The following is a 14,157-nucleotide window of genomic DNA, read 5'->3' on the forward strand; positions in this document are numbered from 1 at the left end:
TAATACTTGCAGCTGTGTATTTTCTTGGTAACTGTAGCAACTTGTGGCTGTGTTTTAGATACTTAAAAAAAAGAAAATAATTCTAGAAGCATTTATGGATTTCCAATCTTTTCTTGGCGCAGCAGATTTGGGATGTGTTTTCTGACTTCCATCTTTCCTAAATGCGTTTCTCTGCCCAGGTGCGCCCCTGTTTGACAGCTCGTCTAACTTCACGGACCCCCAGACCCTCCAGCTGCTGCAGCACAGCCAGAGACTACTGGGGAACCTGAGCACCATCTTCCACTGTCTGCTCAGCGAGGCACAGGAACTCACTCAGAGAGGTAAAGCCCGAGGGGCATTGTTGTAGGGGGCAAATTAATTTCAATGGGAAGCTGGGCGGGTGCATTGACGCGCTGCCCGTTGACCAAGCGGAGCAACAATATTTCGAGAGGGAGAGACTGAGGCACACAAGTGCATGTGTCTGTGGCCTCCACTCCTCAACACATTCACACGTCATGAGGTGTCAGAGTTGCGCATCATAGGGATTTTCTGTGTACAGGTTTGCTGGGACTCCTCGATAAGAACCTGGTGTCCAGCCTCATCTCCCAGTATGCACGGGTGGTCCTATGGTTCTGTCGGACCGGTCTCCTGCCTGAGGGCTCCGGTAAGACCGTGTGCTGAAGCAATTCAAACATCTGTCGTGTTGAGGTCAGACCATATTCCAGTGAACCCTTTTTTGGAGACTAGACCACTTTCATCATGTACACCAAAAGTAGTGGCCTTCATAGGTTATAGGACACCGTTTTGGATGCAGCCCTAGAGATGTCCACTGGTAACAGATGTATAATAGTGGTAAATCCCTTCCCCCCCAACCAGATGAGGACGCTGTGCAGATCTCCAGGCCGTTCTACAGCTACTCAGTTATCCAGAACTACTACACCCTCCGCAGAGAGGAGCTGCAGCAACTGTCCAAGTGAGTGCTGTTCACATCAGGCCGTTTACCTGCAAAGACCTGGTTCAGAACTAACAGTAAAACACCTCGACCCAAGACCGGAGGAGTTTAACTTCAGTTATTTTGTTATGTACAGTAATATTTGAATATGAAGATAATTTTGTCTGTGATATTAGTGTCAACGGTCTGTTCTAAGCAATACTGCAAAATAGACTGTTCTGGAAAACTCTTCTGAATTAACCACCTGCGTCTGCTCAGGGGGAAGTGGTGTGCCGATTGCCTGATGATTGACGGCCTGGTCGCCCAATGCGGGGCTCGTTTGGTTGACCTGTGGAAACGGGACGAGGGTGGGACGGGACAGTATCCGCCCCCTACGCTACACGTAAGCGTTTGGTAACCAGGCATACTCACTCACAGCCCAAAAATTATCACAATCCCACCTTGAGCCGACGCTTTGACTGATGCCATGGAAGTGACATTCTGATGTGGAAATGGGACGACAAAAGGTTGTTGATCATCTTCTCTCTGCTGTCCACAGGGCCTGCTTGATATTTACCTCCTGGAAAACATTGATGAGACTGCTAAGCACGCCATCGTATCCTGATCTCCTCTGTTTCCCGCCGTCCATCTCATTTGACCACATATTCATTTCCGGGAGTTGGTTTAATTTGTCCAGTCCTTACACTCCTAACCCACATTCTAGCAACTGGACATTCTAGTCCAGGTGCTAGAATCACCACACATGCACGCACGCGCACACACCGAACAGTGAGACACGACATCTCCCCCTTCTGTGTGTTTGAGCCTTAACCCCCTCCCCCAGGTGATCTACCTGCTGCTGGATGTGATGTACTTCTCTAACAAGAGCGGGGCGTCTGTGGAGTCCTTCCCCAATGCCTTCGCAATCCCCATCGGTCTGGTCAAGCTGGTGCAGGGCCTCTGGCTGCTGGACCACCACGACCACCAGGTACACACACAACAATTGATGAGCATTGTCATACACTCCCATTTGGAATTTGTCATGTACACAGAGTAAACCAAACATTAGGAACACCTTCCGAATATTGAGTTGGACCCTCCTCCCTCCCCTTTTTGCCCTCAGAACAGCCTCAATTTGTCGGGGCAAGGTGTCGAAAGTGTTCCACAGGGATGCTGGCTTATGTTGACTCCAATGCCTCCCACAGTTGTGTCAAGTTGGCTGGATGTCCTTTGGGTGGTGGACCATTCTTGATACACACAGGGAAACTGTTGAGCGTGGAAAACCCAGCAGCGTTGCAGGACTTAAAACAAACCGGTGTGCCTGGCACCTACTTACCCGTCTTCTGTCTTGCCTGTTCATCCTCTGAATGGCACACATGCACAATCCATCTCTCAAGGCTTAAACATCCGTATTTAACCCGTCTCCTCCCCTTCATCTAGTCTGATTTGAAGGGGATTTAATAAGGGAGATAAATAAGGAGTCATGTCTTTCACCTGGTCGGTACATGTCATTGAAAGGGCAGGTAGTCTTAATGTTTTGTACCCTTGGCGTATACTGTTATATTTTCTAGAAAGATTAGTTGGTAGATAGTTGCTAGTGCCTAAACAGTCCTCCATTTGTCCCCTTTGACCCTTCCAGAACTCCCTGGAGCTTCTCCTGCATCCGGCCACCTCCCCGTCCCTGTGGGGCTGGCAGCACGGCCACGTCCTGCAGGCTCTAATGTGCCAGGGGCAACACGGAGTCGCCCTACGCTACCTCCACGTCATGAAGCCCCCTCTCTCCTCCACTGCTCAGGCCCAACTCTGCCTCTCCGTGTTGCTACACAACAGGTGGGGGTGTGTTTCCTGGCATCCTTGCCAACAGTGATTGCGTTGAGTTTTGATAACATAAACGTGTGTGTAATCTCTCCTCCTCCCCTCCATGTGTGTAGGTGTCTGGTGGAGGCGTTGGCCTTGCTGAGGCAGCACTCCAACCGTCTGAACGCGGAGGAATTGTTACGGTTCCTCTGTGAGACCTGTCAGGAGCTGGGTCTCATGAAGGAGCTGCTCAAACTGCCCCTGGGCCTCGCTGAACAGGTACGATGCCATGTTCCCCCGGGTTTCCTGTCTGACAGGGTGGCTGAAACCAGGAAGCTAAATTATACTGAACAAAAAATGTAAATGCAACCATTTCTACGATTTTACTGAGTTACAGTTCATGTAAGGAAATCAGACAATTGAAATAAATTCATTAGGCCCTAATCTATGGATTTCACATGACTGGGAATACAGATATGCTTCTGTTGGTCACAGATACCTTTAAAAAAAAGTAGTTGCGTGGATCAGAAAACCAGTCAGTATCTGATGTGACCAGCATTTGCCTCATGTAGCGCGACATCTCCGTCACGTTAAGTTGTTCAGGCTGTTGATTGTGACCTCTGGAATGTTGTCCCACTCATTTTTAATGACTGCGAAATTGCTGGATATTGACGGGAACTGGAACATGCTGTCGACCCAGAGCATTCCAAACATGCTCAATGGGTGACATGTCTGGTGAGTATGCAGGCCATGGAAGAACTGGGACATTTTCAGCTTCCTCGATTTTGGTACAGATCCTTGTGACATGGGGCTGTGCATTATCATGCTGAAACATGAGGTGATGGCGGCGAATGAGTGGCACGACAATGGGCCTCAAGATCAATTGTGTTCATTGTCCATAGCTAATGACTGCCCATACCATAACCCCACCTCCACCATGGGGCACTAAACAGAGTGCCCCATGGTGGAGGTGGGGTTATGGTATGGGCATTCATAAGCTATGGACAATCAAACCGCTCGCTCACACAACGCCTTACACATGGTCTGCTGTTGTAAGGCCAGGTTGGACGTGCTGACAAATTTTCTGAATCGACTTTGGAGGCAGCTTATGGTAGAGAAATTAACATTACATTTTCTGGCAACAGCTTTGGTGGACATTCCTGCAGTCATCATGCCAATTGCATGCTCCCTAAAAACTACAGACATCTTTCGCATTGTGGTGCTTGACACAACCGTACATTTTAGAGGGCTTTTATTGTCCCCAGCACAAGGTGCACCTGTGTAATGATCATGTTGTTTAATCAGCTTCTTGATATGCCACACCTGTCAGGTGGATGGATTATCTTTCATTTCAGCTCATGAAACAGGGAGCCAACACTTTTACATGTTGCATTTATATTTTTGTTCAGTGTATATTTTCTAAATATATAATGCAATATATTATGCCATTTAGTGGACGTTTGTATCCAAAGTGACTTGCAACAGTGAGTGCATACATTTTGGTATTGGTGGCCTCAGTGCGAATCAAACCCAGAACTCTGGCGTTGCTAGCTGAATGCTCATCATTAAAAAATTTAAGAAGACAGTTATTGTGTTCAGACGTTGTGCCAATCCTGTCCTTGAAGGTTGTGTGTGTGTGTGTGTGTGTGTGTAGGAGTGCTTGGAGAGGTTCCTACAGGGTACAGGGGGTCTCCAGAACAGGGAGCTTCTGATGGTGCACTACCTGCAGCAGGCCAACTACGTCCCCGCCCTGCAGCTCAACCACACCCTCAAGATGAACACGGTGGTACGTACACATTTACATTGAATAAACTTCAAGTAAGTCTGACTCATTAATACACTTCATCATGCTCAAACATACAACTAGAAATGCTGTAAAAAAAAAAAAGTTGGAATGAGAACAATACAAGTGTTAGAAATGAGTCAATCAAGGAGCCCCAACATGGGTTCCGGTTGTGTTGAGACGGCGGTATGCCTTATTGTGCGGTGTTTCTGTATGTTTCCATAAATGTTTCCGTTCCGTTCATATATCGGTTCTCCAGAATGAGAGGGATCCCAAGTTGAAGGAGAGAACCCACACGAGGAACTCTATCCTGGACCAGTACGGGAAAGTTCTCCCTCGGGTCCAGAGGAAGCTGGCCACTGAGAGGTCTAAGCCGTACCACCACCCTGCCACCATCCTCAGAGAGGGTACGGGATCTCACCCAACTTCTAGCTTCTCATTAACTACTCTGTACACACACTTTCGGTGTTCAACGGACAAGAATATGCTTGACTTGGATGTTGGTGGTACTTCTGTTCGGATTCAACCATCATGTGAATTGGAACAAGTGTGTTTGTCACAGCGTTCTATTCTGTGGAACCAACTATGACCTTCAGCCTCTTGTTTTGGATGCATTGATTCCTTTTGTATAAAACGGATGTGTTGCATGTTTTTTGCGTGACCCTTGACTTCCTCGTGTGTTCTTCCGAAGTGTCGCGACCACAGCCCCTGTCGACCATCGCCAAACGGTCGGCCAATGAGAACGTGCTGACCAGAGCAGCGTTCATCAACAATGTCCTGTCGAAGATCGAGGAGGTGTGGGTGGGAGGGAACGCCACGCCCCAGTCCTCGCCATTCAAGAGGTGAGACCGCTCGTTCCTGTCCCAAACCCAACCCTATCTTTTAGTTTGGCTCTAAGATGTGAATGGTAAGTGGCTTTGTATCTCTGTTCATTGAATGATTGTCCACTCTCCACACTACCCAGCCCCAGTGCAGCAGAGGCACTGTGCCCCAGCCCCCTGTTCCCCTCCCGGGATCTGCCCGAGGCCTTCGTGGGCATGCCTATCACCATGACCTCCAAGAGGAAGTCCAGGTACGACACAGGGGGCCAAACTCCAAACTTGACATTTTTGCATGTAATAAATCGTACATTGATGTCAATGGGAGATGTGGGTGGAAGTTCTCGTTATGTATATGTTTCTCAAGTGTGTGCTTGTATGGAAGAAGCTCTATTGTATAGAGGGCTTTGACGTGATGGTTTTGACACATCTGACATGCTTTCTTAACTTCCTCTTCCTGCCCCCAGGCTGCTAGAACTGGTGGTGCACCCCTCCCCTCAGACCACTCCCCCGGAGAGCTCACGGCCACTGCTGACGCCCCCCAGGTCGGCCACCTCCTGGAACCCCCCAAAAAGCATCAACAAGGCCCCAGAGCTTAGTCTGCTGCAGACCCCACAGGTGGTCAAGGTGAGACACCGACCAAGGGGAAGGGCGTCGACCGTCACCACTGTCACATGGGCTCTCACATCCATTCCAAGGCGCTGTTGAGGCTCACTGGCACGGGGGTGACCCGACTCCCTAATTTGATAGGATTTTAAAGCTAGGTTGGAAATGAACTCTAACTAGAAGTCTCATGGTCTGGGATACCACTGTGCCTGAGACATGAGCCTGCTGCAGTCAGATACCATTGTAACGTTTCCTCCATTTTGTGTTTGAACGCCACTTTCTGCATGGTTGTGTTCTCTTTCCGTAGCGAGCGCGAGCGCTGGCGGCATCCGGCCCCGTGTTCTCAGCCTTCACCCCCCAATCCATCCTGAGGAGCAGCTTGCGGCCCATGGCCACCCCCACTACCTCCCCTGGGCGATCTGTCACCCCCCCGCCGCGCCCCAAGGAGAGCCGCATCACCTTCATCAAGGAAACGGCCATGCCAGAGAAAGACCCCCTCCGCTGGAGCAATGGGGTAAGACCCCCGGACCACTGGGCCTCATTTAGCAACATTTAATTTAAAAAATTTATTTAACCTTATTTAACTAGGCAAGTCAGTTAAGAACAAATTCTTATTTACAATGACGGCCTAGTAACAGAGGGTTAACTGCCTGGTTCAGGGGTGGAATGACAGATTTTTACCTTGTCAGCTCGGATTTGATCTAGCAACCTTTCGGTTAACGGCCCAACACTCTAACCACTAGGCTACATGCTGCACCTAGAATATTGAGATTTCTTCTTGTAAACAAACATGGACCGTTCAGAAACGTATCCCTTGTGTGTGTTAATGATTTATGTTATTTTGTGCAGATCGCAACAGAGAATGAAATGAGTTTGCTGACCAGAGGATCCCCACTGCCCAAGGCTGGACTGATGGCCTGGACATCACACCCTGCAGCTGCTGCTGATGAGGAGGATGATGAAGAGTTAGAGGAGGATGAGGTGAAGGTGACACATGTGCAGTTCCTGCCACCACCGGTCCCCGAGCCCTCACCAGAGAAAGGAGAGTCTGAGAGCGGCTCCTCTTGCCAAGAGGTCGTTGTGGTAACCACGTTGCCAGGACGACTCAGCCTGGGCCTGGAAACGAGCCAGGCCTCTGTCCTATCAATAGACACCACCCTTGAGTTCCATGATGCACCTCTCCCTGAAGACCTGGAGAGGGAGGAGGCGCTTAAACAGCCAGCCAATGAAGTCGTAGATGAAGAGGAAGTGGTGGTTAACCTCAAAACTCCAGCAGTACCAGAAGTCCAGCCACCACAGGTGGAAGTGCAGCCTGCAACAGCCAATGAGCCAACTCTCCCCCAGTCTGTGGAGGAAGGGCAGGAAGAAGACCAGGAAGTAAAGGAAGAGACCGTCAACAGCCAAGAGGAAGTGGCTGTAGATCAGGAGTCGGACCAGGAAGTAGAGGAGATGGAGGTCAACCCCAAACAAGAAGAGCCTGAGGCTAAACAGGATGAGGAAATTGTAGTGGAACCAAGGCTCGCACAGGAAGTAGAACTGACACCAGACACGGAAGTGTTTGAGGAACTGAACCTTGACCAGAAAGAGAAGCCCAACCATGAGCCTGCAGTGGAGACTGCAGAGCAGCCAGAGGTGGCGATGGTGGTAGAGGAGGAGACTGGAGAGGATGAATCACAACCCACTGCACCGATTGAACCAGTGGAAGACATGGAACATACAGGTGAGGGTTCCCCTTGTGAGGACTCCGCTAGGAAGAACTTACAGCTGCTCCAGCGGCCAAATGTAAAAACATTGCATTCATGTCCTGCTTGGTTTGTGAATATATAGTGTGTTAAATTATTCTCTCAGGAGTAGTATTGAGTCAAAGGGAACACCCAAATTGAGCGTGCATCCAGCACAAGGTTGAGGTTTTCAGTTGAAGGGATGGGTTAAAAATGACCCAAGACGATCAGAAACGTTAAATGCTTTTAGGGAGTCTTGCACAGTTTAGAGCTTCCACACAGTATAAGCCAAGGCCCCAAGCATTTCAAGTGATTTTTACTTTGATAATGTGCAGAGGGCCTGTGAGTGGAGCTCAGTGCAGGGCACTCTGATGTAACCACAGGTTTAGCTCGGTCAGCTTTTCCCACTAACAGCATCGGATATGAAGCTTAGATGAGTTTTACACAGAGACGACTGATCCCGATGCAGTTGATTTTAAACCTATGCATAATGACGATGACCTTGTTGAACCCCTCTCTTGTGCCTTCTCCCTCCCTCTCTACCTCTTGTAGATCTGAACGAGTTTGTAGAGTGCCACCTATTTGGCAGTGGCCTGTCTCCACCCCTGACCCACTCGTGCATCCTCGAGACTTCTGACAACTGGACCTCCTTCAACAGGTGAAAATGCATCCCAACAACAGCATTGGGTGTGTATGTGTTTACAACTATTCATTGATATTCAACCTCTCCCCCCTGTGCAGTGAACCGGTGTGTGGTGTGGTAGAGGAGGAGGAGCCTGCCCTTATCACTGCCCCCCCGGCCCTCCCCACCCAGAAGTCTGTAGCCTCGTCAGACACCACCGGGACCGACTCCCACTGTGAGTGACCTCTTGCGCGTGACCTTTACCCCATGACCCTAGGTCATGCGATCAGAGATCTAATGCAGGCTAACTGAACAAGCTACAACCACAAAGGATTATGTGTTCTGATTGGCCGGCAGTGGAGTTGGCACCTCTCGGGCCAATACCGACCAATGGTGTGGAATGTTCAGAATAGCTTGTTACTTCTTGTTGTCCTGTATCAGTGACTGCAATTGATGGATCTCTTCCCTCCTCCCTGTAGCTGTGGTGAGCCTGAACGACAGTGAGGAACTCTCTAGTGCTGCGTCGGAGGATGAAGAGGAGTCGTCGTCAGACGCCCCTTCTGAGGACTCTGGCAGTGAGGTGGAAATCATCGAGGAGGTGCAGGGGAACGGGAGGCAGCGAGCCCCCCTGCCCCTACAGCCACACCCCCAGTTCCTGTCTGACCTATCGGAGCAGGACGCAGCCGTGCTCTCATTGGTCACCCCAGAGGCAGACCTAAAGGTAAAGCGTTCTTGTGAAATTCTAACTCATGCATATAAGTGGTGTTAAACTAGATTGTGCTCTATAAAGGTTCTCATGCGTCTCTCGGTGTGTTTCCCCTACAGATGGTGGAGGATGACATGGACGGGGAGGTGGTGATGATCAGGCTGGGGGCAGCAGGAGACGAGGGGGTCTGCTACACAGAGCTGAAGCCCTCCACCACCCTGCTGGTTCCTCTGGAGCTGCTGGAGGCGCAGGGGCAGGCCCTGGCAGACGGAGTCCGCCTGGGTCAAACCGAGGTGGGGGAAGGCAGTGAGCCGGAGGTACCCCTCTCTGAAGCCCACAGCAGCTTCTCTCTTATGCTGGAGGCTGAGGATGGGAATGCAGACACCGTACCACTGGAGGTACCACTAGAACCCACTGAGCATATGACCGCAGAGAGAGCGTCTGACAAGCCTGCTGCTGACCCGGAGGTCATCTGCCTGGGCACAGATGACCAGGACATCCCCCTTGCTGAGGCTGATCCCCAGGAGGAACAGGGGGCTGAGATGGACACCTTGGAGGCAAGCTTTAATAGCTGGACGGAGACAGAGACTGATGGACCTGAGGCTTTGTCGGAGGAGAATGTTACTCAAGTCACAGACATCCTGCCTGAATCCTCTGAGGCGGTGGCTGAAGATGAACTGACTGGGACGGAACCAACCAGATCAACTGAAGATGGAGATGTTGAAGTAGACAATGTAGAAGAGCCAGATGAGATCCCTGCAGAACCAACCGAAGCAGAAGAGCCTTCACCAGTCCTGGTTGAGAACGAGCAGCCCAGCAGAGCGAGGAAGGGAACAGATGAGGTGACCATGGAAGAGGAGACTGTCCCGTGTGCTCAGAGTCAAGAGGAGGAGATGAAGGCTGATGACGTTGAGCTGGATGCTGAGAAAGAGATGGAGCCTGTCGCTGTCCCTGCAGACCAACCTCTGCCTCGGGTAGAAAGCAAAGGACCCATCCAGTCAGACAACCATGAACCTGCCCAGGGAGAAGCCATAAGAGATGTGGTTACCCCTCAAACCGCAAAGCTCTCTACAGCAAGTGAGGAGGAGAGGGAGCCCATCAAGCCTCGCAACATCCAGTCTGAGTCTGTGTCTGAAACCTTGGAGGTCAGGAAAGCCCCGTCCACCCCAATGTGCTGGGTCACCATGCAGAGGAAGACAGTGAAGTTCACCTCAGTGGAGCCAGAGAGACCTGGGTCAGTGGGTGACGAGAGGCTGGCAGGACAGACTGAGATGGAGACGGACTCTCAGGTCCCGGCCACGCCTAGACGGATCACCAGGAGTGGCCATCACGGACAGGACTCCAGAGTTCCCGTCACCCCTCGACGGAGCGCCCGGAAAACCGAACGCCAGCCAGAACCCGAGCCTCGGAGAGAGGAGAGGAAAGGAGAGGAAGAGGTCTCGGTCCTCGTCACAGAGGCTGCTGTGGTCAACTCCAAGCCCACCCCGGCCAAACGGCGCACCCAACAGAAGGCCACTCCGAGGAAGGGAACTCGGCGGACCAGGAACACCCAGGTGGAGGGCGAAGAGGAACCAACAGCCATGGATGAAACAGCCAGCAAGGGGTCAGCGCTGTCGGTTACACGCAGTGCTAGGAAGAGCCGAACTGGAACCAAGACCCCAGCGGTCCCTGAGGAAGAGAAGCCAAATGCTGAAGAGGACATAAAGCAGACCAGCAGTCCAGGCAGGGTGACCCGCAAGTCGACCCGAAGGGGTGTGAACCTCGCCCTCTTCACAAAGAAAGAGGAAGTGTTCACCGTGGACCCTCCCCGCAGCCTTAGGAAGACGAGGGGCGAAGGCACTGCTGAGAACACAAAAGACGCCCCCGTGTCGTTCTGTCGACTAACCAGGAGCCGTCTGTGGAACCACCAGGAGGAGGACCTGCCCCTGTTGGAGACGCCCCTGGAGGTGGACTCCGGAACTCCTGTGGCCGACGCCCTCATCAAGAGACTCCACGACGAGGAGGCCAAACGGGAAGTGGGTGAGACCTTGGTCGTCACGGAGATGGTGCAAGCCAATAGGAGAGGTATCAAGTCGCAAGGTCAGTGGGCGCCCTCTCCACCCCCGATGGTGGTGTCTGAGGCCGAACAGGGAAGCCCTGTCAGGGACTCATTCATCTACTCACCACCTCGGAGGAGAACTAGAGGTAAGGAGCTCCACGTCTTCACCACAATCAAATCAAACTAATGTATTTTATAAAGCCCTTTTTACATCAGCAGTTGTCACAAAGCACATGACAGTAACCGGGCCTGGGCCTCAAACTTTGTAGAGGAATATGAATGTTTTGGCTCTCTCTTACGTTTGGGATGACCTTCTGTCTGTGACAGGTAGGATAGCAGAGTCGCCCTGTCAGAATGGCGTGTCTGCGCCTCCCATTACTCGTACCAGGCGACCGGACGCCAGCGCAGCACGCCCTGTTAACGAGGTGAGTTGGTCACATCCTTTAGACTGAAACTAACCGTTAGACGAGACACAGGACTGGCCGTGTTTCATTTTCCTCCACAGCCTCCATGGCGGTGATGACGGTGGCTCTGCCTAGCCCTCCAATACGATTAGTGGTGCCTTTGCCATATTTTGCTCAACTGTCCCGTTCTCTCAGAGCTGTGATCACAGAAGGAGCCTAGGGGTTGAAATGGAACTGGGACGTGGTCATTAGGTCCATGTCAGGTTGCCGTTGGTCATCTTCAAGCTTGGTCTCTGCTTTGTGCATCTTCCTGTTGCTCAGGACAAGAACTCGTCAGGAGAGGAGGTGGAGATCGAGATGGCGGCTGCTAAAACCAGAACAACCAAGAGACGAACAACCAAGTAAGTCCTCTTGACATACAGCCCTCTGTGTTTTCTCTCGATTTCTTTCCCTATCTGTCCTCAGAATAGCACACCATCTGCAATGTGAATGCTCCTACCCCACTTCTTTGGCTGTGTTTATTCCAGAAGTCACAACAAGATGACTGTTCCTCTCTTATTTTCCCCCTAACTCTCCCTTAGGCCCAAAGCAGCCCCGGCGTCCCCTGCCCCAGCCAAGGTGGATCTGATCTCTCCCATGCCCAGCCCGGCCGAGCGTGCCACGAGGAGGAGGAGTAGGGTGGTGGAGGAGAACGAAGCCCCTCGGATGAACCTCCGACGTAAACGAGTGCTGGAGGGCATCTTCCCCAAACCAGTCACCCGCCGGAAGAAGCTATGATCGGATGCCATTTTCACCCTGAACAAAACTACAGCATCAACTTGGGAGTCTTCCAGACTCAGTCAGAACTCATGGGGTGTGTCTTCATCTCCTTTCCTTCATCTGAACTGCTCTGAAAAATAGGATGAGGGAGGGAGTATGGTGCCTACTGGGTATTTCCAATACATGTCAATGCAGATGAAGGAAAGGAGACGGGGAGGAATCCACTTTAGACTATAGAGATGCACCCGTGGACTGGACTCTACTCCTAGGAAGCGATTTTATTCTCCACCTTTCTTTTAAGAACTTTTGCAGCCTGCTGTTTTATATTTAAGAAGACAAACAAACCAGTGGAGAACATTTTTTTAAATGAATAATCAGATTTAATTTGGGAGATTGATATAATAATTTTATATAAATTATTGTAATGTTTACAGGGAGGAAGACTGATATTTGAACAAAAAAAAAAGAGTGATTGGTTTTTATTTCTGGAAAACTCGTACATTTATATGAATTGATGGCTATGTTAATGGTCTCTTTTGCTATGTTATGAATAAAGTTGAATACTTGTGAATGATCTGATTTTATTTGTAGTGCAGAGCCGGCCCTAGCCACTAAGAGACTGCTTAGGGCCCTGCGGCCGCTAGGGGGCCCCGAGCCCAATTTTATTGATGGAGGTCTCAACTTAGTGTGGGGTCTCAACGTACTGTTAAGAGTTACAATAGAACAATACACGAGGTGTAATTTTGAAATGTGGTTGTCCAACATTTTTTTTCTGTCACTTAATTAGCCCATGTCACCTACATTTGTTTAGATTGCTGGACTAATTTAACAATCTAAACTTGTAGTAATCATGGTTGAATTACTGATCGGACACACAGTGATCAGGGTCTGTGACCTCCAAGGGGCCCCCTATGGATTTAGTTTGTCACTTACTCAGACGTCATATTAATATGGCATAAGAGCGTTTATTAAGTGACTGACTAAAATGTTAATGTAAATCATGCAGGGCAAAATGTGTACATCTGCAGGAAGATAACCAGGCTAGAGCCGGTTCTGTTGTAGCTTCTCAATAATGTTTGTCTCATAATCATATTGCCGATGTTAGCCTTAAAAGACAATTTTGTAGTGTTAATTTGCTGTTTTTTTTAAATATAAATTCACACTAATTTGGGTTGTTTGGGGTTATTTTCCTATAATGTACTGTATCACTAACATGTACATAACCTGCACCGTGAATCCACTGGGGGTGATGAGGCTTGTTTGCTTTTAAGGTCATTTGACCAGCTGAACGCTATTTTCAGATGAATGTAGAATGTCTTCAGTGACTTTGACAATATGGTAAAAGCGGAAGTATTTCATTAAAAGTGAGCTGAATTTAACTGATTTTTCGCCTCTTTCAATCGTCCTCATTAGGAAATGCAACAGAACGAGATTTGGGTCTTTGGCATGCTTTGATGCGGGTGTCTCGAGTGTGGTCACATGTGGGAAGCGTTTGTGCATGCACTCTGAAAAAACAGTACACATTAAACTTGAAACTGTAACCTGGTTAAAAAAAAAATGAAGTAGCTTAGAATTGATTTCGCCAATTAGCTTCAGCGTGCCGGTGTACAACCATGGTTTGACTTTGGAAAGCCTATCTGTGGGGCGAGTTGGGGACGTCAATATATTACACAATGTAAATAAAACTATTTTCATGTTGCACACTTTTCGTTTTCTTAAATGCTTTCAATTTTTATATGAATTACTACAATTTATAGTTGATTTAGGTTATTTAATTGAAATGTGGATTTATGGAAATGTTTAAATAGTGTCCATGTACACTAATGTACTGCTAGTCCCTAACTAGCGCCATAGGGTCAGTGTGCTGAACATTACAATCGTGTTGCATGCAGCTGCGTGCTGAATTGATGATTACTTTGGTGCTGTGGATATGTGGGCATGATTTAAATCAACCATCCCAAATAATTTATGTACCCTTCATTCCGTGACTTTT

General features: G+C 49.5%; 1 protein-coding gene across 1 annotated transcript in view; it reads left to right on the forward strand.

Moving 5' to 3' along the window:
- Positions 1-13,543, forward strand: part of LOC110505350 (protein ELYS) — a 29,251-nt gene extending 15,708 nt beyond the window's left edge. Inside the window, exons 15-36 of the mRNA XM_021584528.2 lie at positions 180-320; positions 539-643; positions 856-952; positions 1,190-1,313; positions 1,470-1,526; positions 1,755-1,898; positions 2,550-2,740; positions 2,842-2,986; positions 4,362-4,493; positions 4,750-4,897; positions 5,182-5,332; positions 5,455-5,562; positions 5,776-5,935; positions 6,222-6,428; positions 6,764-7,634; positions 8,188-8,293; positions 8,377-8,492; positions 8,737-8,978; positions 9,083-11,147; positions 11,329-11,426; positions 11,727-11,806; positions 11,987-13,543. Of these exons, the coding sequence (XP_021440203.2) occupies positions 180-320; positions 539-643; positions 856-952; positions 1,190-1,313; positions 1,470-1,526; positions 1,755-1,898; positions 2,550-2,740; positions 2,842-2,986; positions 4,362-4,493; positions 4,750-4,897; positions 5,182-5,332; positions 5,455-5,562; positions 5,776-5,935; positions 6,222-6,428; positions 6,764-7,634; positions 8,188-8,293; positions 8,377-8,492; positions 8,737-8,978; positions 9,083-11,147; positions 11,329-11,426; positions 11,727-11,806; positions 11,987-12,182 (5,684 nt within the window). The 3' untranslated portion in view covers positions 12,183-13,543. The remainder of the gene's footprint in view (positions 1-179; positions 321-538; positions 644-855; positions 953-1,189; positions 1,314-1,469; positions 1,527-1,754; positions 1,899-2,549; positions 2,741-2,841; positions 2,987-4,361; positions 4,494-4,749; positions 4,898-5,181; positions 5,333-5,454; positions 5,563-5,775; positions 5,936-6,221; positions 6,429-6,763; positions 7,635-8,187; positions 8,294-8,376; positions 8,493-8,736; positions 8,979-9,082; positions 11,148-11,328; positions 11,427-11,726; positions 11,807-11,986) is intronic.
- Positions 13,544-14,157: the final 614 nt, after the last annotated feature.

Source organism: Oncorhynchus mykiss, chromosome 25, assembly GCF_013265735.2.
Source record: "Oncorhynchus mykiss isolate Arlee chromosome 25, USDA_OmykA_1.1, whole genome shotgun sequence".
Classification (NCBI taxonomy): Eukaryota; Metazoa; Chordata; class Actinopteri; order Salmoniformes; family Salmonidae; genus Oncorhynchus; species Oncorhynchus mykiss.